Source organism: Bactrocera neohumeralis, chromosome 6 (genome assembly GCF_024586455.1).
Source record: "Bactrocera neohumeralis isolate Rockhampton chromosome 6, APGP_CSIRO_Bneo_wtdbg2-racon-allhic-juicebox.fasta_v2, whole genome shotgun sequence".
In the NCBI taxonomy this organism is placed as follows: Eukaryota; Metazoa; Arthropoda; class Insecta; order Diptera; family Tephritidae; genus Bactrocera; species Bactrocera neohumeralis.
Window position 1 is genome coordinate 17,090,866 of NC_065923.1, and position 25,344 is coordinate 17,116,209.

The 25,344-nt window shown below is 33.5% G+C and overlaps 1 protein-coding gene across 1 annotated transcript in view; it reads right to left on the reverse strand.

Moving 5' to 3' along the window:
* Nucleotides 1-25,344, reverse strand: part of LOC126763632 (uncharacterized) — a 191,733-nt gene that overhangs the window by 2,926 nt on the left and 163,463 nt on the right. Inside the window, 9 exon segments of the mRNA XM_050481337.1 lie at nt 745-1,756; nt 5,510-6,110; nt 6,305-6,358; nt 7,736-7,913; nt 7,984-8,183; nt 8,395-8,747; nt 9,808-10,327; nt 10,330-11,026; nt 14,316-14,336. Of these exon segments, the coding sequence (XP_050337294.1) occupies nt 745-1,756; nt 5,510-6,110; nt 6,305-6,358; nt 7,736-7,913; nt 7,984-8,183; nt 8,395-8,747; nt 9,808-10,327; nt 10,330-11,026; nt 14,316-14,336 (3,636 nt within the window).

The window sequence follows — 25,344 nt, forward strand, 5'->3', positions numbered from 1 at the left end:
AAATAAATTGAAAAACAAGAAGAAACGTGAACTGTAGCAGCTATAATACAAATTTCGTGAAAATATCTTGTCAAATAAAAAAATTGTTCCTACAAGGACTTGAGTTAAACGATCAGTTTGTATGGCAGCTATATGTGGCTATAGCTGGCCGATCTGAAAAATTTATTCAGATATTGTAGCGCAATCCTTTGGGCAATCATTTCCGCTAAAAAATTTCATGAACATATCTTGTCAAATAAAAAAATTGTCCCTACAAGGACGTGAGTTAAATGATCAGTTTGTATGGCAGCTATATGCTATAGCTGGCCGATCTGAACAATTTATTCAGATATTGTAGCGCTCCTTTGGGCAATCATTCACGCTAAATTTCGTGAAGATGTCTTGACAAATAAAAAAGTTTTCCATACAAGGACTTGAGTTTAATTGATCAGTTTGTATGACAGCTTTATGCCACAGTGGGCCAATCTGGACAATTTGTTCAGAGATTGTAGAGGTGTTATGGACAATAACCTATGCCAAAATTCGTGCAGATATCTTGCCAAATAAAAAAGTTTTTTATACAAGGTCTTGACATTGATCGATCAGTTTGTATGGCAGCTACATGATATAGTAGTCCGATCTGAACAATTTGTATGGGGATTGTACCGTTGCCTTGGACAATAATCTATGCCAAATTTCGGTCTCACACAAAACAATTTCCAACTATAGTTTTGATATACAATTTAATCAGATACATTCACTTACCTCTCACGTTCGGAGAGCGCCTGATTTAGTTGTTCCGTAAATGATGATGGTGGCATTTTGCCACTTATAATGGCACCAGTCGGTCCGACACGTCGACGACTCGGATACATCCAATTCTCCGATGATTGCTCATTCTCGGAGAGTTTATCGTTTGAGCCTAAAATGGAATCGTATGAACTATTGAGATCACGACTGCTAGTACCGAACGTTGTCATATTGCTGCGATGGAAATCGCCAACACCGCCAACAATGCCGCCGACACCGACACCGACACCGACACCAACGCTGACGTCGGGCGGCGAACCAATAGCATTCTTAAATATATTCGGTATGGTCGAATGACCAAGACCGGCAGCTGCTGCCGCTGCCGCTACGGCGCTCTTATTATGATCCTTATGCACTTGAGCATACAGCTGATTGATTTGCTGTTCGCGCGCAGTCGCCACACCGCTACCCGCTGTGGCGGTCGAATTCAACAGTATGGCAGTTGTGGTGCCCGCGCCCACATTGCTGTGATGACCGTTGGTGGCATGTTGCTGTTGCTGTAAATAACTACGGTGGATAACGCTACTGCCATTGCTGCCGTTCGAGAGCCCGTTGCTGTCGGAGGCGGCGCTGGCGTGCACATGCGCCACCGTGGTGGCGGTGCCATCGTCCTCACTGTCTTCGAGCGCACAGTCAGAGCTGCTGTTGCTGAGCGTGCGCTTGCCGAAAGTGATGCTCTTGATGCCGTTATTATTGCTGCTGTTGCTGTTGCTGCTGCTGCTGTGGCTGTGGCTGGGGGCGTTAGTAGTGCTGTTAGCGGCTGTGGGGGCGCTGTAAATTTGGCTATTGTTGCTGTTGCTGTTGCTACTGCTGCTGTTGCTGTTGTTGGTGGTGGCGACGGCAGTGGCGTTTGTGGTTGCGCTAACGCTGGCGTTGTTAGTAGTTGCAGTGTTTGTTGTATTGCAGTTGTTGTTGCTGTTGTTTGCTGTTGAAGGCAGCTGGCGATTAGCTAAACCACCACGTGATGCTTTTTGTTTTTCAATTTTTGATTTTGTTTATATGTATATTTATTTGTGTGTTTATATTTGGTTAGAAAGGCAACAAGCGGCGGCGGCGAAAGCGATTTTATTGCAATTTTTGTTTTTGTTTTGGTTTTATTTTGTTTGTTTGTAATTGTTGAGCGGCAGTCAAGCAGCAGCGAAATGTAGGCGGCAAGTAGTGTAATTTTTTTTGTTTGGTTTTTGGACAAAAGCACATCAACAACACAAACAACAATATATGTATGTATATGCAAATGGCAGCAAACAGGACACAGGCACAATTTATTGAAAGAGATAGAAAGAAATGTATAAAAATAACGAATGTAGAATTATGTTGAACGAAATGCTAAGAATTACACTGAAACTGTTTAATATGCGTGTGAATGATGGCAATTGTAAGTATGTAGGAGCCTCTCAGCACTTATGTATGGATAAATGATGATGAAATGGCACACTAAGAGCAAAACATTACTTAAACCTCCTTTGTCTAATTTTATTATTGAATTTAAATTTATTAATTTATCAACCAAAATTTTTGCTTAAAAAATTACTTTTATTTTTGTTATCTTTTTTAATTAATTTTTTAATTTTTTTTTCATTAAAATAAATTTAATTTTTATTTTTTTAAATAATTATCGATATTATTGGTAAACTTTATGATTACACATAAAAGAATTAGAATTAATTTTAATTAACAATTTTATTAAAAAAATAAAATTTAACAAAACTATAATACTCTGTAGCAACTGGTTGCAAGAGTATAAAAAGTTGTAATAATTTAATTTTAACTTTTTAAACTGTATTATGTTGTATTATTGAACACAGATTTATTATTTTTTATAAAAAATAGTTCTTTTATGGGTTTTATTATTACCGGCCTTAATTTTTTTAATAAAAAAAATGTATCCTTCTTAATTTTTGTATTAATATGGTAATTTTGATTTTGTTTTTTTTTATTTATTTATTTTAAATAATTCTTAATATTATACTTATATTATTTTTTATAATTTAAAATTATTAAGATCAACTCTTTAATTAAAAATTATTAATTTATTTTTATTGTTGTATTTTCGGGCAAAAATTTTTATTTTCAAATTATTTTCTTTTGTCTTAGAAAAAAATTAATAAAGTCTTATGATTTTCTGGCATTTAATGTAACTATAATATAAAATATAGATTTAATATTTTCTTTAAATATGATTTTTTATTGTAGTCATTATTGAAAATAATTTTCAATATAAGTTTATTAATTTTTTATTAAAAAAAAAATCTGATTATATTCAATAAAATAAATCATATTTTTTTAATGTTTTATTCAATAAAATTTTATTAGCTTTTATATTAAAAAAAAAAGAATTTCAAAAAAAGTTTTTCGTTAAAAAAAATTTTTCGTTCAAAAAAAATTTCATTAAAAAAAATTTTTTTTTAATTTTTTTGAATGAAAAAAAAAAAATTTAATGTTTTTTTTCATTTTTATGAATATTTTTTAATGATTTTTTTTTTCATTTTAATGAATATTTTTTAATGAATTTTTTTTTCATTTTTTTGAATGAAAAAAAAAATGTTTCCCAAATAATTTTTGTTTGCCTTGGAAAAAAATTATATTGATCTATGATTTTTTTGCATTTAATACAGCTACATTGTTAACATCATTACTGTATTATTGCTTGAAAAAAATGTATAAGTTTTTAATGTAAAAAAATATATCAGACAACAATTATTTATATTTGAAAATTTTAATTTATTTCAATATTTTATTTTTGAATTAGGCAGTTTTTCGAAGAATGGTTTTGTTCCAAATTTTTTTCTAAAATGTTATTTTTTAGTTTTACGTGTTTTCCCATTACAAAAAAAAACTTATTTCAAAATTTTATTTATTTAAATTTCATTTTCTAAACAGTTATTCTGAGTTTTGCTTTGTTTAGAATCAAAAAAATCTATTTTTTTTTTTGGAATTTTAAATTCATGTAAATTTACACTTCTAAAAATATAGTCGTTAAGTAGTTTTGTTCGAAAGTTTTAGTTTTTAAAATTTTTTGCCAAACAAGTTATTTCTGACTTATGAATTTTTTCCAATTAAAAAAAATATTTTATTTGAAGTTTCAATTAATTTATATTTCTTTTTCTAAAAAGATATTTTTGAGTAATGCCTTTTTGCAATTAAAATAATCCTTTTATTTGAATCTATTCATCTATTTAAGTTTTCTAGAAAAAATTATTTCTGAGTTATACATTTTTATTTCAATTAATTTAAATTTTTTCTTTCTAAAAATGTATTTCTGAGTAATACTTTTTGAAATAAAAAAAAATTATTTTTCTAATTTGAACTTATTTAATTTGTTTCTCTAAAAATGTAGTCTTGAGTTAATTTCTTTTTCAAAATGAAAAATCCTTAAACTTGCGAATTTAAATTAATTTTTCTAAAAAAGCTATTTTTGAGTTATCCATTTTTTCAATTAAGGCAAAATTCTTCTATTTGAAATTTGAGTTTATTTAATTTTTTTTAAACTGTTATTAAAAATATCGTTTAAACTTATTAAATTTTTTTATAGAAAATTATGCTTTTTAATAAAAAAAAAATTAATTGAGATTATAAATTTATTCCTGATATAAGCACTTTTTTGCAATTAGTGTGATTTGTGATTTATGATTTATGACTAATGATTTATGATAAATATTACAATGAAAGGTGATATGAGTATTTTAAATTATGATTTCTATAGTCATAAGAAAAAGCAATAAGCAGTTATAAGGAACGGGTGAACTAATAAGCTTATAGATATTAAAAATTACTAAAATGTGCGCAATACTTAAAAAATTTATCGTGAATTCACTTTCATATCTTTTCATATTCAATATTCTGTACTATGAGTCGAAATTTTTCAGAATTTCTTAAACCCGTTTTTATTGAAGGCTTATTCTGCTTAATCATTCGGGTTTGAAAGTAAAACAATGTGAAATTTAGACCTTTTAGGCGCGAAATTCGTACTTTTGAGGCCATTCACGATTATTTAGGCAACAATTCACTCAGTTTCTGAAGAATTTGTGCGATGAAATTCAAAACATGTCTTTAGATTTCCATTATTTGTACAAAAATTCAAAATATATACTTCGACCTCATTGAAATGTTGTATTGTTAGTCATTTTAGACTCTCTTCTAATTTTAAAAAAATTAAAATAGTTATTAAAATAAAAATTTATTCATAATTATAACCTCAAAGTCTGATGCCATTATTATATTTATTTACAGATAATTAAAATAAATATGAGAAATTTTTAACTAAATTTCTTTCAAATTGATTTTTTTAGAAAGATAGATAAGAAATGTTTCCGTTACCTAACTGTCAGTATACAGAAGAAATATAATCTCAAAATTCCTCCACCATCCCTGTTGAATTCAGTGCGTATATATCAATTTTATTATAAATATTGTGTTATTAAAATCCTTTTGCTAAATTTAATTCGTTAATTCGTTAATTCAATATTTAATATTCAGTGCAATTATTAATAAAAAGTTAAAACAATAACCGCCACCAACAACTGTCTGAACTACGAGTAATTCGAAATACAAAAAAACGAGCCAAAGCATTGCCAACTCACACAACAATTTTAGACAAGTAAGAGAGTTCAACAATTTCTTATATAAAATGTATGTATGTATATTTATACATACTAGATAACTGTCAACATAAATTAATCACTTCATACATACTTTCAGCACTTTCTGCTTTTCCACTTACCTAAATCGATTTTCGTCTTTGTAACGGTATTGTCCAGAAGTTCATGCTGCGGCACGGCGGCATCCAATTCATCTTTAATTGGCACTTTACGTTCCACAGTCGCCGTTTTGACACCCTCGCCATCGGGTGATAGATCGGAAATCTCCGTATCGGACAATTCCGTTTCGAGTTTCTGGAACAACGGTTTTGGCGGCGTTTTACGCATCATTTGTGGCGTCAGCTTGAGCGTAGCGCTGTCGTAGGGCAAACCAACGGGAAAGCCGGCCTTACGTTGTGTCTCTTGCAATTCGTGTTCCAAATTGATGACACGATCTTTCAGTTTCTTAACAAGTGCATTGTATTCGGTGTCTTTCTCCTGCAACAGTTGCTGGTAGAATTCCTCGCGATGACACATGTCCACTTCGCGTTGTTGGTATTCACGTACCAAACGTTTGGCTTTGTTGTATTTCTTATCGAGCGCCATATATTGCGCCTGTGATTGTTGTAACATATTCTGTAGATTTGAAGCCTCTTTTTTGATATTGGTGAGCTCGCGTTCGCTTTGGCGCAGACGCTCGCTGAGTAGCTCATTTTCATTGCCGGTGGTTTCCAGTTTGACGAGCTGATGTGGAAGGAGAAATGAACGATTAGTGATTGAAGCAGTGTGTGGCATGTGTGAAAATGAAAGCGCATGCGTACACAAAAATAATTATAGCAAAGTAAAAGCGTCATGAGTATGGTTAGTAATGGTAAGCAAAAAAAAAAAAAATGTTTGAATAATAAAGTAAAAATGCAAAAAATAAAGGCGACACCTACCTTACGCTTAAGCGTATCAATAATGTCGTCTTTCAACAGGCAACTCAATTCGCTCTAAAAAAAACATTAATGAAAAGAAACAACATTCAAAAATAAAATTTATAACAAAACAAGAAAATAAATACACTTCGGCTGCACCGTAACCTGTACATGTGCATTTTTATAGCATAAAAATATAAAAAAAAAGATATTTATCTTCACTTCGATAGATTGATTTGTATGACAGCTATATGAAATAGTGCTCCGATCTGAACGATTTTCGCGGAAACAGTAACATTGCTTTGGAAAATAATATATGCCAAATTTCGTCAAGATATCTTGTCATATAAAAAAGTTTTTCATACAAGGACTTGATTTTACCGATCACTTTGTATAACAGCCATATGCAATTGTGGTCCGTTCTAAACAATTTCTTCGGAGATTGTACTGTTATTTCAAACAATAATCCACGCCAAATTTCATAAAGATATCTTGTAAAATAAAAAAGTTTTCTATACAAGGACTTTAATTTGGCCGATCAGTTTGTATGGCAGCTACACGCTATAGTGAACCGATCTGAAAAATTTTCCCGCAGATTGTACCACTGATATTGGCAATAATCCATGCCGAATTTGGGAACAATTTCTCATCAAATAAAAAAGTTTTTCATATAAAGACTTCATTTTGACCGATCAGTTTATATGACAGCTATGTGCTATAGTGATCCGATCCGAAAGATTTATTCGGATATTATAGCGATGCCTTGGCTAACAATCTATGTAAAATTTAGTGAAGCTAGCATGTCTAATAAAAAAGTTTTTCATATGAGGACTTGATTTTCATCCAACAAGCGATAGAAAAGGGCGAAAGAAAGAATTTTATAAATTTCAGATCGATAGCTCAAAAATTGTTGGTATACAGACAGATAGGCAGACAGACTTAGCTCATCATGCTAATCATTAATTTCATATTTAATATATATTTTATAGGGTTTCCGACTTTTACTTCCGGGTGTTACAAACTTCGTGGCAAACTGTTTAGGGCTAAGAAACGAAGAAGAGTTAAGTTTAATTATGGACAAAATTACTTAATAAATGATTACTTTAAACTTGCACAAAAAAAAAGAAGAAAAGAACACACAAATAAATGCAAAAGTGAAATTCGGGCAAGAACGAAAGAGCACATGAATTCGCTAAAAGTTATTTATAGTTATTCGTTTGAACCAATTACCGCTTTATGCTGCATTTTCGTAACGTTTTGTAACGTTTTTAGCGTTTATTTTAGTTTTTTCGTACATATTCGTTTTGTTTTCGTAATATTTTTCGTGAATCCACGTCATAAGTAAATCACATAAAGAAACATATAAAAGGTTTAAACAGATTAAAACTCTTCGAACACTCCAAACGGTTTATTAAAGTCCAAAAAATTTCATTACGGCGACATTTTACATACCTCCTGTAGCAGCCTCTTCAGAGACTCTACCTCCTGTGAGTGTGTAGCCTCGACCTCCATTGGATGTTCGACTTGTACGGGACTCGAGGGTCCCTCGCAAACACTAGAGTTGGCCGAAACCGGTTGTGTGGAGTCCTCCGAGTAGTCGAGCGTACGACGCAAGTACTCCTCTTGTTGTCTAAATATCATAAAATACACAAATATAGAATTAACTGTTAACCAAAATTCTTTCAAATCCGCAGACTCACCTTTTCAGTCTCTCCTCCTTCTCGCGATCCGCTTGCAGACTCAGGCGTATCAATTGCGCCACCTCTGAATTTTCCGGATCACGTTCACGTCCAATTTGAAATTTCACCAAACCGGAAGTGTTGCGTAACACCGATGCGGCATACGCTTGCGTAACGCCCACTAAACTTTTGCCATCGACTTCGATGATTTGATCGTTGACCTGAGCAAATTTAAAAGTTTTAACTAAAGCAAGTACAAATGCGCTCCCAAACACCCACCCACCAAAACTAACTATATACCTACATATATATAATTATATATACGTCTATATATAAATATGTATGTAGATGTATATGGCCTGATGGATCGATGCCGGGAGCTGACCATAATGTACACACCGTCGGTGTCAAAACTTGAAAATTTCAACTCACCTGTATGCGTCCGTCGCGTGCTGCCGCGCCGTTATCGGTTATCGTCTTTACGAATATACCCAATTTTTCGAGACCAGCATCGGCGCCAACGCCCATGCCAATAATGCTCAAACCTAAACCTTCGGGTCCTTTCATCAATTCCACCGGGAAGACGTGCATCTTCTCGACACGCTTCTCCAGCTCATATTCGGCTGAAGCGGCAACGGGATCGACATCTTCATTGCGGCGATCATAATCAGTTACGGAGAATGTTGAAAATACTTGTATGGGTCCCGAACTGAAGCGTACTTTGGTATTCTTTTTCACTGGTATTGGCGGGTAGGAGAGTTCATCGTCATCAAAGTCCAGCAGTCCTAAGAAAAGAAAGTCACAGTAGAAAATAATATTATTTGGAGACCTTGACAATAAGTTCCGAACAGTCATAGAATAAAGTGGGCGGGAATGATAATCCCTAACATCTTGAAATATTTTCACATTAGTTGAATGAAGACTGACAATCAAAGGGAAAACCAGTACAGTAGGGAATATAGAGATGGCAGTTATTGTTGTTGCAATGGCAGAAAACATTCCCCAAATAAGAATGTGGAATACTGCCGAGTTTACAGTACATGGCTGGATATAAAACCGGGTCCGTTTCGGTTATGTTGTGCAACTGACATTGGATTAATAAAAACTGGAAAGAGTTTTATAAAATGCTGCCGGTTTGAGAGCCCTGGTTCCGCTTTCGTCGACCCAACTGTCATAAGAATGGTTAATTAAAACGGGAAATAGTTTTAGGGAATGCTGCGGGGTTGAGAGTCCGGTTCCAGTTTCCTGGACCCAGCTGTCATGGGAACGGTTAATAAAAACCAGAAAAAATTTTAGGGAATGCTGCTGGGTTGAGAGCCCCAGTTTCGGTTCGGACCGAACTGTCACAGGAACCATGAATTAAGACTGAAAATAGTTGTAGGGCTGTGCTGCTAGGTTGAGAGCTCCGGTTCCTGTTACGTGGACCCAATTGTCATAAGAACCATTCATTAAGATTGTAAATAGTTTTAGGAATGCTGCTGACTTGAAAGCGCCGGTTCCTGTTACGTGGAACCAACAGTCATAGGAACGGTTAATTAAAACGGGATAAAGTTTTAAGAAATGGTCAAGTGAAACCAACAGTCATAGAAATGTTTAATTAAAACTGGAATTAGTTTAGGAAATATTGGTGGGTAGAGAGCTCTTGTTCACATAAAAATTCGTGTCAATTCGTAGATTCGATTAACTTAGGAACGCGGTCCAGCTGCCTTCGACAATCAAAAACGAAAACATGTCAAATTAGACATTCCGAGAATTTTGATGGACTCCCGCAGAGTATTTCGAGTAAAGGCTAATTAAACCCTAAGAGCGGATCATTAACAAAAAATCAAGTTGAAGAAAACTCACCAGGAACTTCCATCCAAAAGTTGCCATCTTCAAAGTAATGCACACCCGACTCCACATAGACTTCCTTACTCTTCACTGGCGGATATTCGGGTATGTAGAATTGTGAGTCGTCGAGTTCTGCACCAAGACTGGTTGTAGTCGTATTTGTATTAATTGAATGTAGTTCACCCTCAGCCAATGAGTAGGTCGAATTATGTTTGCTTGAGATTATGCTATCATCGATGGTTGTCGTCTGATTAAGAGTGCCATCAGATTGCGTTGACTCAACGGACACAATCGATTCTTGCAACGATTCGCCCGTTTGACCATGTGGCGTTAGACTGCTTTGATCTTGGATAAATGTTTGATTCAACAGTGATTGCTGTGACTGCAGCTCTTGTTTGCTGGGCGATGTTTGCGTGTCTTGTTGTTGTTGTATGAAAAGTGTCGAATCATTGTCGGCATCGTAGCTGGTCTCGACTTTCGAAGCTGTTACCAACTCGGAATGTTTACTTTCAACGCGACTTTCAACACCAACACCAGCACCAAACCAGCACCACTGCCACTTTGACTGTCCTCCGAACGTCGGCGTTCGTTGGCAGCTGTGCAGCGGGAAATTAGCAAATTCTCAAGACTGCGATTAGGCGCTTCAAGTACGTCACGTAGCCATTCGGGCTCATCGTCGTCATGTGTATTATTATTACTATTGTTGTTGGAGTTGCTGTTGCTGTTGGCCTTGCTAGTTACAGCATTGGAGCTGTCCGCTTTTGTGAAGGTCGCATTCAAAATGTGTGCAGGTGCGGCGCCAATGCCAACTATGTCGACATCCCCGTCGTCGTCGTCGTCGTCGTCATCCTCCTCATCATCCTCATCGCCGTCGTTGCGGACGTGCTGCCGTTCGACAGCAAAGGCAAGACCACCTTCGCCGTTAGCTGTTGTTAACGTGACAGTTATTGGATTACTTCCGCCACTTGCCGGAGCACGTAGGTCACTAGCTGCTGTGCCAGTATCAACGTTGGCGACGTCAGCAACGGCGGCTGTTGCTGTAATAACTTTAAGGTCGTGTTGTTGCTCGCCTGTTGGCGGTGATTCTGGTTGTGTTTCTTCGATTAGACTTTTAATGCTCGTCGGTGAAGTGGCTGTGGCAACAACAGCTGCGACGGCCACACCCACAGTGGGCGCAGCGGAGAGTATCTGTTCGACTTCTTTGGCTTGTTCGTCCGAGAGCAACGACTGTTGTCTGTTGTCGATAGTTGTTGTTGGTTGGTGCATGAGTGTGTGGGGGTATGCGTTTGGCGCGTGCAGGCGGAAGGCATTCAGGCAAATGCAATCAAATTCCAAATGCGCCGATTAGTGGCAGCGAGAAATATTGTCGAAGCGCAGGAAGAGAAAAAAGAAAGAGGAAAATACAATTATATTGGTAATTCTAGGCAAACAAATGGTGTTGGGGCAAAGGGTTGTATAGTTTTATTATTTTAGTGTAATCATAAGATACCGTTGCTTTCATTTCAAATGCGTTTTGTTATGTACATAAGTATATATGTATGTATGTGCTTACACCAAGCTCTGAGTTCCCTTAAAGAATTTTAATTATAACTTATAACCAGTATCCTTGTGTGAGAGTTAAGTTACAATTATGGAAGCATATGGCAATATGCTGTCTATGGTGGTCTAAGGTTTCCAATACTTATTTTTAATATATGTACTTACAAAAAAAAATATTATAACAGAAATTAAAGTGGTAAGATTAAGAGTTGTATAGATTGTAAATTAGCAATTTGCTTTTGATTATACATAAAGGTACTGAAAGGTTCCAAGAAGATCCGACGTGTCCAAGCCAAATTTTGTTCAGCGATGAGGCCCATTTCTGGCTCATTGGGTATGTGAAACAGCAAAATTGCCGCATTTGGGACGAAGAGCAATCTGATGAGATACAAGAGCTATTATTTCATTCAGAAAAAACAACGGTTTGGAATCATCGGTCTACATGTCTTCAAAAATGTTGTCGGTGAGAACGTAACCATCAATAGCGACCGTTATCGCGCCACGATAAGCGACTATTTGATGCCTGAAATTGAAGCCCGTGATCTCGGCAAAATTTGTTTTCAACAAGACGGCGCCACTTCCTACAGATCGCATCAATCAATGGATTTATTGAGCGAACACTTCGGTCAGCATATAATTTCACGTTTTGGACCAGTCGATTGGCCACCAAGAACATGTGATATCACAGCGTTAGACTTTTGTCTTTGAGAATATGTAAAGTCGTAAGGTCTATGCGGACAATTCCGCTTTGATTCAGGCCTTGGAGCAAAACATCACGCGTGTCATACGCCAGTTACCTGTCGAAATGCTTGCATGAGTCATCGAAAATTGAGCTCAACGGATGGACCATCTGAGACGTAACCGCTGTCAACATTTCAAAGATAGATTATCTTCAAAAAATAAATGCCAAAGAATGTTCTTTCGAATAATGATAAACACTCCTCATTAAATTCAAAATTTCTATGTTTTTCCTTAAAAAAAAAGTAGGGAACCTCGAAATGGATAACCCTTTATATGAAAAATCTTATTATTGCCCTAAATCGAGTACTTAAGAAGCACACTTAGTGCGAAAATTCGAGAAACATTTTTTGTTTTGTTTTTACATATTTTAATAGTCTACATGTGTTTATATCTTTAAAAATAAATTGCAAAAATTTTAATTGAATATTTCAAATATATACTTTTGAGTCACACTGACTTTCCAATTTCTTGATTGTATGAAAAATGTATTTTTGGCGGCCAAAAACAATAATATTTAATCAAAATTCAAACAGTTTTTTGCAAAAATGCTATTTTTTATAACAATTGTAAGCCATTGTATAGGCAATACCTAACATATGCATACAATTATTAGTTTCCTCTATCTGTTAGATAACCAATATATAACCATTTTATAACCAGAACTCAAATTTGTTTCAAAATGAGTGGTTTCTATTGTAACGTTTTTCCGTCGCCTGTAAACTTATGAGAAGTGATGTGATCATATTTTGCATTTCAGGTGATAAGGTAGTAGTGTAGGTGTATAAATAGCATAAACCCTCAAAATTTTTTAAATATCTCAACTTTTAGTTTTCTTTCAAAAAATGACAAAAAACTACTTTTGTTTAGGCGATAGCACTAGATGTGCCTCTTAATGTTTTGAAAAGGCACCGAGTGATTTCGGTTAAATATTAGTTAAAGTTTAAGTTAAATTTTTGGTTGAAGTTTCATTTAAAGTTTTAGTTAAAGTTTGAGATACATTTTCAGTTAAAGTTTTAGTTAAAGTTTGAACAAAAGTTTTAGTTAAAGTTTGAGTTAAAGTTTTAGTTAAATTTTTGGTTGAAGTTTCAGTTAAAGTTTTAGTTAAAATTTGAGTTAAAGTTTCAGTTAAAGTTTCAGTTAAAGTTTCAGTTAAAGTTTTAGTTAAGTTTTTGGTTAAAGTTTCAGTTAAAGTTTTAGTTAAAATTTGAATTAAAGTTTCAGTTAAAATTTTACTTAAAGTTTCAGTTAAAGTTTGAGTTAAAATTTCAGTTAAAGTTTTAGTTAAATTTTGAATTAAAGTTTTAGTTAAATTTTGAATTAAAGTTTCAGTTAAAGTTTCAGTTAAAGTTTGAGCAAAAGTTTTAGTTAAAGTTTCAGTTAAAGTTTTAGTTAAAGTTTTAGTTAAAGTTTCAGTTAAAGTTTGAGTTAAAGTTTCAGTTAAAGTTTTAGTTAAAATTTCAGTTAAAGTTTTCACGTTCAGTTAAAGTTTCAGTTAAAGTTTTAGTTAAAGTTTCAGTTAAAGTTTTTAAAGTTTTAGTTAAAATTTCAGTTAAAGTTTGAGTTAAAGTTTTGGTTAAAGTTTCAGATAAAGTTTTAGTTAAAGTTTGACTAAAAGTGTTAGTTAAAGTTTCAGTTAAAATTTTAGTTAAAGCTTGAGTTAAAGTTTTAGTTAAAGTTTCAGTTAAAGTTTTAGTTAAAGTTTAAAAGTTTAGTTAAAGTTTTAGTTAAAAGTTTTAAAGTTAAAGTTTTCAGTTAAATTTTAGTTAAAGTTTCAGGAAAGTTTTAGTTAAAGTTTAGTTTATAATTTATAATTTATTTTTTTAAGAAATAAAGATTTTCATTAAATATTTACCCTATACCACTCATGTATAAATTTTTGCTTACTCTGCTCAAAAACATACTAAAATTTTCAATACTTCTTCAGCTATTAATAACTTAGCAAACATGACTTAATTTAAATACTTTAAATATTTATACATACACATTATTTACAAATTAATTAATTTAAAAGCAACATGCAATAATACTTAAATCCACACAATCTCGTTACTTTATAAACACAGGCACTGTAATCAAACGCTTGTTCTACGGATTAGTACACCAAAGCAGCAACACAATCGAAAACAATTAACTAAAATTAGATTATTGATAATAACATGCAAAACAATTAAGCACAAATACATAAATAAAACATAAACCAAAACATAACTTTTCGCATAAAAAAAACTGAAACAACAACAAACCTGATTTTGCTTTCCAAAATTCTACGCACAGCAGACAAAGGAAGATTGCATTGTATTTATGGCCACAAGTTGCCGACACACAGTCAAATCGTTGTGACGATAAGGCGCCAATGACAGCATACACATGTCAAACGCACACACACACATATGGCAGCAGCAGGCAAAGCATAGCAGAGAGGATGCAGCGCAGTCGGCGACAGGACAATAGTCATGCACAAAACGAGACAATCATAAAAACGCGTGAAGATAAACGCAAATAAATGCATGCGACGGCATTCGTTGACATACATACATGTGTATGTGTGTGTGATGGTGGTGGAGTAATGCAATACATTTTACGGCACAAATGAAATTTTAAGCGATGCAAGCAAGTTGTACATATGTATATGTAGTAGTAATAGCAATAAAAATAACGAAATAAAAGAAAAATGTAGAAAAAATATAATAATTGTCGATAGAACATGCAAAACAGGCACTACATTAATTAAAATGCTAAACTACACATAAATATACATATTTAAAAATGTCTTATTATGCTTTAATTGTACTTTTCAATGATACTACATGCTAGACACAAGTAACATGAAAAACAGCTACACCAACATGATATTGGTCTGATGGAATCTACTACTATGAATAAAATGTCTGAATGGTATATACTCGTATTTTTGATATTATTTCTCTTACTTATAATAAGTACTTTGAGTACTGCTACTGCAATGCTTTCAATTACAATACTTACTACTTGTAATCATTGCTGATTACAAACTTTCAACCGCTGCTAATGGCACTCGATTTCAAATAATAACTTTAGTCGCTTAACTACTAAACTTGACTTGAAGCCAGCATTGGAGTCGACTCTCAATACAGTTTTGATATTAAATATTTAAGATATAACGACTTCCTTGAGTACTGCTATCCTTCAATTACTACACTCACCCCTCAGAATCATTGCTCATTACAAACTAAATCCAATCCAAGTCAAGCCAAGTTCAAATGATTACTTTCTTAACTCGAAAATAGCATTGTTGTTGACTTTCTCTCATTATAGAATAGAAAAAGAAGTATTTTTTATTTTCTATTCTATAATGAGTACTTCAAGTACTGTTACATCATTACTGTATATTCCAATTACAATGCTCACTACTTAGCATCATTACAGATTCAGTCCTTGACTTTAAATGCCTACTTTAGGGGCTTAAGTCTACAAGTTTTTTCAAGTTGAGTTTTCTTAAACGTTACTGATTGCTTCTAATATTTATGTTTCATTTCAAGTTTATCTCCCCAGTCATTAAAACATTTAAAAGTAGTCGGATATATTAAAAACCAAGAAATTTAAGAGCCCGTTGAATTGAAGCCAAGGCTATTTTGCATGTGAGAAAAACTGCTTGAATGCTTCAAAAAGTATTTTCTGCGTTGTATTCTGAACAGTGAAGGAAAATGAATCCATTACGACAACTAAAACAAAAAAAGGACCAAGGTCAGCCTGGAACGCAAAAAATCACATGTGAAACCTGACCAATCCACAAAATCAATGACAAAGCCGAGTATCCATCACGTCACGGTAATGGTCTGTATTTCGGGAACAGTGGCTGAAATCATCAATCTTGGCGGAAAAGCCTCACATTGTCAGAAAGTTGAGAAAATGTTTAAGCTTCAGTTACTTTGACTAATACTATCAGCTTATTTTTATTAACCTATAAAACTATTTAGAGTTTCTTTCCAATGTAGCTATGCTGTTTCTCCACAGCCTCTAGGCGATATAGTGCACCTAGTTGAAGAAATTATTATATACATCTTGATTTTGTTCGACAAATGGTCCCAGAAGTACTGGGTTTTTGCTGAGGACCTCAAGTTGTCGACTCCAAGACCTTCTCAAGAATTGGGACTGTCCCAAACCAAAACTTGGCGAATTTTGGGAAAGGATTTGGGCTTGCATCCCTATAGAATTGTTCTCACCCAAAAACTGAAGCCATTTGACCACCGCAAACGTCGTGATTTTGCTGATTAAGCCTTGGAGCAACTTGATCATAATAACTATTTTTTTTAAGAAAATCATCTTCTCGGTTGTGGCTCACTTTAATCTGAGTGGTGCGCTAAATAAATCAAACTGTCGTGTTTGGTGCAAAGAAAATCCACAAATTATTCATGAAACACCATTACATTCACCTAAATTGACAGTTTGGTGTGCTTTTTGCTCTGGCTTTGGAAACATCACTCAGTACTTTTTTCGAAATGAAGCTGGTGACACCTTTACTGTCAATAGAGAGCGGTAGAGAGCGATAATTACCAACTATTTATGACCGCAATTGGAAGTAGTTGATCTTGAGAACATCTGTTTCCAACACGACTGTACTACTTGCCACATAGCACGTACAAAAACCAAATTATTGCGAGAGAGGTTTGGAGATTGGATTATTTCAAGAAATTTTGACATTGAATGGCCCGCAAGAAGTTGTGATTTAACACCATTAGACTACTTCTTAAGGGTTTATTTGAAGTCATTGGGCTTTAGCAATAAACCAGACACTCTTCAAGCTTTAGAAGTCAATATTGAAGATGCTATTTAAGACATACGACTTGATTTGGTGGAAAAAGTACTCGAAAATTGGGTTAATCGTTCCTGCAAAAGAAGTCGTGGAGCTGCCTTATGTTTAAAATTAATAAGTTGATTATTTCAAAAATAATAAAACAATAGCACATAATGGCAATACAATAATCGAATGAAAATATTTAAAATCAAATGATTTCAATAAACTTTCGCGAAAAAGCAAAAAAGCTGACGCCAATTTAACTGCGTTGTGATAATGTAAATAAGTGAATGAACATGAAATCAACTGTTGATGAAAACATCAAATTAAATAACATTTAATTATGTTGATTATGAAAACATTACAATGGCAAAACAGTCGAGTAAACAAAGAAATTTATTTTTCCACCAACACAGTAGACAATTGAATTTAAAGGCAAGCGCGAGAGGACAGCACAATGGTAATTGCATAAAAAAGCGCAAAAAACGCCGATAAATAGTGATGATAAAAAAGGAAAGGGCGGCATTGCACATTGACGCACGCGGGCAATCACACGCACACACACACACACACATGCGCGCGCGCTCGCACTGACAGTCATTACAGAGTGAGTTAACAAGGATAATAAGCAGTGCAGTGAAAACACTTTATAACGGTATTAATATTTATTACACCGAAGGGCGAAATGGCGGTCGGACACGCGTTTACACAGCTCGCAGCTCACAGCTCTTAGCTTTAAAAGCGCGCCGAGCACGGCTAGTTAACTGCGGCCGCCATGAAGACCACTGTAAATGCGGTAAATATAAATGAAGTCCTTATGGCGTGGCTAACTATGCAAATTTCTGTGAATATGTACATAGGTAGGTATGTGCGTGTGTGTGTGTTGGCAGGTGTAAAAATGAATTTTATTGCTTGTCCCATGTGGCAGTGGGCGGTGGACGGCGGGCGTGGCGGCTCAACAATAAATGCGCATTAATTGCCACACTTCAGTCAAGTGAAAGAAGGCGAGATATCACAAAACTACCGTTATGCGATTAAGTGAAGAAGTGGCCGCACCACGCCCTTCACTGGCACTTTGATTTACAGTTTTTTTTTTCGTTTTCGCTGTTGTATTACTATTATGGACAGCAGGCTGAGCCGTGAGCATAATAAATAGCCAACGGTTGAGGGCTAGTGGCCTGGTGGCCTGGCGGCCGGTCGACATGCCAACTGACGTAATTGGACAAGTTATGAGCGGCCAATGCATTTGGGCCACTGCACTGATTGGCATCAACATTGTCAGCCGTTTCGACAATATTTACACAGCACACACACATACATACATACACACTCACACAGTCGAGTGTTTCTTGTATATGCGGCTTAATGGCACTACAGCGGGAGTTCAGCAAAGGCTTATATTGATGATATAGTGTTGGTATAGTCTGCGCTAAAAGTGTGGCTCAAAGACCAGTGCATATATGTGTGTGAGTGTGTGTTTGCTCAGTTTTCGGCGTGGATTTAATTTCAATTTACAACACGCTTTAACGTGTTTTTACATACAAGCAAGTAAGCTTCTGTGTATACATATGTAAATACATACATACATACATATATATATTTATAATGGTAGTATCATGTATAGCTTTGTAGCATTGTTTTTGCGATACATCAGGTAATTGTACGCCTCGCGTTGTGCGCTAGTGACGCTAATAAAGCTTGCTGCCAGCTGAGAGTTAGCCATGACCAAGCGGAAACCGCAAGCCAGTGTGTGCGCCACCGTTAAACCACTACTGACACTTCACTACGGTACATTGTAGTATTAGAACCGATTTGCTGGCGTTTGGTGGAAAAACAATAACAACAAAACTTTTTATACCGAAACATTATACGACTAATGGCGTGTCTATTTCGGTGAAATGCAGTAAGCTGCTGCACAGTGGGCACAGAGGAATGCAGTTAAAGTATAAGAAATATATTTTTTCTTAATTTTAAATTTGAATTAATTTTAGAAAAAATATTTGAAAAGATTATAAAAAAAATATTTTTGAAATTATAAAAAAAAATTAAAAAAACAAAAAAAAATTCAAATATTTAAAATTATAATAAAAAAATTAAGAAATTATAAAAATATTTTTGAAATTATAAAAAAAAAAATTTAGAAATTAAAAAAAAATATTTTTAATATAGAAATAAAAACAAAATTGAAGCAATTATATGAAATATTTTTGAAATTATAAAAAAAAATATTAAAAAAAAATGCAGTTGAAGTATTAAAAGTTTATTTTTTCTCAATTTTAAATATGAATTAATTTTAGAAAAAATATTTTAAAAGATTATAAAAAAATATTTTTGAAATTATAAAAAAAATTAAGAAACAAAAAAAATTCAAATATTTAAAATTATAATAAAAAAATTATGAAATTATAAAAGCATTTTTAAAATTATTAAAAAAAAAATTAGAAATTAAAAAACAAAAATATTTTTATAATTATAAAAAATCAAAATTGAAGCTATTAAATTTTTTTTTTTTTGAAATAATAAAAACAAAATGCAGTTCAAGTATAAAAAGTTTATTTTTTATCAATTTTAAATATGAATTAATTTTAGAAAAAATATTTTAAAAGATTATAAAAAAAATATTTTTTAAATTATAATAAAAGAACAAAAGAAATTTGCAAATATTTAGAGTTATAATAAAAAAAATTAGAAATTAAAATATTTTTTTTAACTATAAAAAACGAAATTTGAGAATTAAAAAATGTATATTTAAAATTATAGGAGCAAAATTTTAGAAATTATTAAAAGCAAAATATTACAAAAAACCATAAAAAAACGTATTAAAAAAACACAAAAAAAATTTTTAAAAAATTTTAGATATTATTTAAAACATTTTCAAAAATTTTCCGCGAAACCAAATCAAATGTATATACATACATATGTATGTAGTATTTGAGGTCAAAATTCCATGATCGATATTTAGACTGTTCAAAGATATTTTTTGCACTTGTTCAGAAACCATGCGCTGAAAACTATGCTACAAATTGTATTACCTTTTTAATTGTTACTAACTAACAGGTCAAAATCTTTTCTGAATTTATTTGTATTCAAAGAAAAAAAAAAAAATAAATAAATAATAATTTGGACAACCGTAAGGAAATTAAATTTGTTTAAAAAGCATATACGCCTAAAAATACGCTAATAAAAATACAAGTAAAATTTTTTCAAAATAGTTTTATAAAAATTAAGTGTTTAAAGGAAATTATTCTTGTTTAATAAAGTGGTCCAAAAACTACTATTTGCAAAACTAGTTAAAAAATAAGCAATAAAATACAAACAAATAACTGTCAAAATTGTTTTATGAAATGAAAGAGTCTCTTTGATCACTCACTAGATCCCTTTGATGAAGATCTTAATTAGAGAAAACTACTATTTTTGATTCAAAAGTATTCAGAATTAAAAAAATAATCGAATGAACCAAATCTAACTACTTGCAAACTAGTTAAAAAATTAACAACAAAAATAATTAATTTTTCCCAGAAAAATTTTATAAAACTTTTATTAATATTTTAAAATATTTTATTTGCAATAAACAGCTTTTATTATATTTACAACTTTTTTATTTTTAACGACTGCAAAACAGCACACTGTCCAACCAAACAACACGAATTCGATCGCTCGACACAAAATATGGACATTAAATTTGCCAAACAAACGCCTAACCGACAACTAAAGTACCCAATTACGGGCGCTACTAAATTTTTAATAATGACAAATAGGCGCAATGCAACTAACTGGCGCAGCAACTCACGGCAAACACGACGGGAGACACCTAAAAAACAACAAAATCGCATGACTGGAGCCGCTTATTCACCGCACAATGGATGGGAGGGGAAGTAGGAGGACAACAAAATTTCATAATGGATTACGGGAGGAGAATATTTCAAAAATTTAATATGTATGTATGTATGTATGCCGCCACACAAGAAGTGCACAAATTGCGCTAAGAATAGCATTAACACAAAACACTAGTGATTTTAATGCAAATACAAATAATATATACAACACATGGCAAGTAAAAGCAGGTCGTATGAGTAATCAAAGTGCATTACTCATACGCCCTGTACAACAGCACATACTCAAACACGTGTATTTTCGATTTGCACGCCCAGCAGCGACACCTCAAAAACCGCGTTGCAGCATAAATTTAATTCAAAATTCCATTTGCAAACAAATTGAAATTCATATTTTCACCAAACACAACAACAATAACAACAGCGACGCAAAAATTATTAAACATGGACGCGAATTTCCGCTCAAATCACGCTCAGGCGCGTCGGACAGTACAAAGCGTGTGCCAGTAAAAGGCGCAAACAACACTACCATCAGCGTATTTTATGATTAACATATGGCGCGGCGAATGTGGCAACGCTGCGAAGTAGAAACGGGAATATGTAGGCGACTGGCGCGAGCCATAATGGCGATGACGAAATTCTACGCAAATGGAAATGAGGAAAAACGCGCGCTGAAATGGGTAAATGGCGCGAGCAAATGAGGAGACACGCATACTTATGCAAAATTACACACACATACATTTGCCTATGCCAGCGTTCGCGTAAAACAAGGTCAACTGTAATTATTTTGTCATACATTTTTAATTAATTTACACATTATGCGCACATATACACACACATACAAACAAAAAGGCGAAACAAATATGCTTAAGCATGTGGTAGTGCGCATATGCAAGTGTGTGTGTGTGTGTGTGCTTGCTTTGCAGGAATGCCAGCAACAATGGAGAAGTGAAAAAGCTGGAAAAAATAACAATAAAGAAAGGGCAAAGGCAAACACTACAACAATATAGATTTACACAAGTGTGAGTGTACACTTACAAGAGCGCACATATGCACATATGGAAGTATGTGTGTAGTTAAGAAAGGAGTGAACGAGGAGAGAACAATACAAATAGTAAAACAACTAAAAAATAAAAAATAAAAATAAGAGAAGTCACAAAAGCAAATGCAAACACACACATATACACATTCACATGTACATATATGTGTAATATGTAAATGAAGTGGCCAAAAAGGACAAAAACATAAAATATAAAAATGTGCTGAATGGCAACGCAGGCAAAGCGAAGGCAACACCACGTGTGTGCGAAGAAGCCTGCAAAGGCTTATAGTAAAGTAACCTAACAATAACGGTATTGTGTTAAAAATATAACACGCAGTAGTGCGAGCAGTCACATGAGCCGAAGGTTGAAATAAAATATAAAACACGAAAAGGCTTTGCTGTCAGGCGCATAAATTCAAATGAGCAGTTGCAGGCATGACCGTTTCATTACTAATGCGCACATATTATTCGTATAATAGTTTTAGCTCAATCCAACTTCACTAAAGGACTTACATATACATACATACATAACTCGAAGTGAAATAGTTGGTGGCAGCAAACAGCTTCTTCCGGCATTTTCACTCATTTAATTAAGCGCAAAGCCACACAATTCAAAAAAATTGGCAGCGATAGTAATAATTTGTGAAATAGTCGACTGGTCTGAAAATAATTAGTTTTGAACTAGTTTGTCAAATTGATAAAAATAGTCGTTTCGGTAATATTTTTGTTTTGTAAAAGTATTTGTAATGTTAACACACTAGTCAGAAAGTAACTGGTTTTGGACTAGTTGCAAAACTGTTGATACTAGTTGTTGCGGTGATATTTTTGAATAAAGTGTGTGTAAAATATCGCATTTTTGATTTTTTAAAAATATTTTAAGTGTTATTGGACTGGCCCAAAAGTAACTAATTTTGGTCTAGTTGTCATACAGACAAGCATGATTGTTACGGTAATATTTTTGAATAAAATGTGTGTGAAATATTACCACATTTATGGTTTGGTAAAAACATTTCGGTGTTATTAGATTGGTCCGAAAGTAACTAGTTTCGGTCTAGTTGCAAAACTGATAAAAATGCTGGCTACGGTAATATTTTTGGTTTGTTACGGTATGTTAAGCGTTAACAGATTGGTCTGAAAGTAACTAGTTTTCGACTAAATCTAAAATTAAAAATAACTGCCCGGGTACTACTTTTTTCAAACGAAAATTTATTTAAATATACAAGTATGTAGTATATATTTTTTCATTAAACAATTTTGAAGTGATTTGAATCGAGCAAGAAATATGAATTTTATTTATTATATTTTGTTCTAACTTTTTTGTTGTTATTTGAAAGCACTAAAATATCTTTCAAACGTTTTGAATAATCATAATAATGTAAATATGTATTTGTTATCATAAACCTTCCAGCATTAATTAATTATAATCGCTTGACTTTCCCATAATATAAATCAAAATTTACATATTTAGTCCAAAATACTTCAATAATAGTTTTTAGTAAAAACTCAATTTCTTACTTCTATCACTGGGCTTTCTATCAATTTCTACTCTTTCATTGCCACTATTTTCTTTCACTCCTCTTTGTCACTCATTCTCAGCATTTTGAGTGCATACAAAACACTCAAAGCGCACAAGCTCTCTAAATGCTCTAAGAGCGCAATTCCACGCACTCGCTCTCTGCAGCCACACTCCGAGGGTGGTAGGCGCCAAAAAATATGCAAGGCCATTTACCACTCAGTGGCCACTACGTCACAACGAGTTGAACACAGGCAGCAAGTAAAAGATTGTACACAATGGAATTGAAAATGCAGTACAAGGTTAGAAGAAACGCAGTATAGGAATGTAAATATGTATCCGCTGCATAGCTGGTTGTCCTTCAGTGTACTCCCTTGAAACAATGGAATTGCATATGCGTCGATGCATTGACAAGCTACCCAAAAAATATTTTCAACACTTCAATTCTTCGAGTGGACAGTCTAGAGAGAGAGAGTGGTGGTGTTAGTGGAGAAATATGACTGTTAGTTGTTTTGTTGTTTTTTTTTGGTGCTCCAATATGGGTGTGTGAGTACATGACGTCATATATATGATACTTCCTACATTATATGAAAATAGGAATGCTTTAAAGGCATAATTTTGGTAGAATTTTCAGTTAGCAATGAAATGCTGAGAAAATGCGAAACAATTGTGGAAGACAGAAATTTTAAACAAAGAAAGAACATTGTTAAAAACAGCAGATTCACGGCAAATACGTATAATAGAAGAACAATGTTCAAATTTCTGTTCAAATTTAGGACCCGCAGAAGTACATATTAAACATACGAAATTAGAAATATCTCTACGAAACATACTATTATGAGCTTTTAAACTCATGAGCATAGTTATGCTGTTCCTTTTGAGGTTAGATAGCCATGTGTGCTTACCGAAGATGCTAAAACTTTATGAAGTCTTCTATAGCATATAAGCACACAGCCTTGCTGCAACAACTCGGCGCGGACTTATGTACATGTATACATTCACAGCTAGCCACCAGCGTGTGAGTGACGACGTCACAACATCAAAACTACTATGCCAAGGTGAACTATGACGTAGTGACAACAAAAAAATCCGATACAAAAACAGCTACACAACATTGAAATATGTGCATATGTATATTTGGTGTTATGTAGTTGTCGATTGGCAATGGCAAAGTGTGAACATGTGAAAAATGCACGCTTCAGTTGATCTCATTCGATTGCCAGTTATTTAATTATAAATTGTTGCCGATAAACAACTTAACTAAGGCAATTGCTGGCAGCTGTCAACGGAGTGGGAGGAGCGTGAGCCAAGTATAGGATTTTGTAAATTCATGTTACACCCGCATGTACATATATGTGTGTGCGTGTATGTGTGTGTTAAATCAATTTTAGTGCTGTGCTATTGAGTTTGGCTTGAAATCACATTTTCGTGTTTTATGAAAGAAAATAGAGAAGTAAAAATAAAAACAATAATATTACTAATAGGAGTTAGCTCAAGGCAAAGCATTAACCGTTAAAAATAGGATAACGCTGTTGTTCTTGCTGTGTTTGGTTCAAAATTTTTATGTAAAGTAGAAGCAAGAAATCAAAAATTGTGTTTCAGCTACAAGAAAGCATATTAATATTGCATACTTTTAGGATGAATTTGCCGGTAAATTTTTGAAAAATTCATTTAGATAGATTTTAAAAGAAAATTTGATTTTTTTTATATTTTTTTAATTACAATATTTAAACTCATACAATTTATTTCCAATATGGGTACTAAAAATTTAATTATAAAGCTCTGAACGACTAGTTCGGCTGGTTCGCCGAAGGTATAACTGCCGAGATGTTTGAATTTCACTCTTGTAAAAGTAGACAATTTAGATGAAAGTGGCTGACTAATTAATATATTTCGGTTATTAGTTTCACTGGATAGATGGCGCTGCGGCCAATATTTCTCAATATTTCATTTTGTAAATTTTGAGCAGCTTTTTTCAATTTTGAGAGAATTCTAAATTAGCATATGAAAATAAAATTCGAATGAGTATGATTGGATAATCTGCCCTGCCATTAAGCTACAAGGTGCGTTTCAAAGTAAACAGGACTTTTTGAATCTAGCGCCCCCTGGT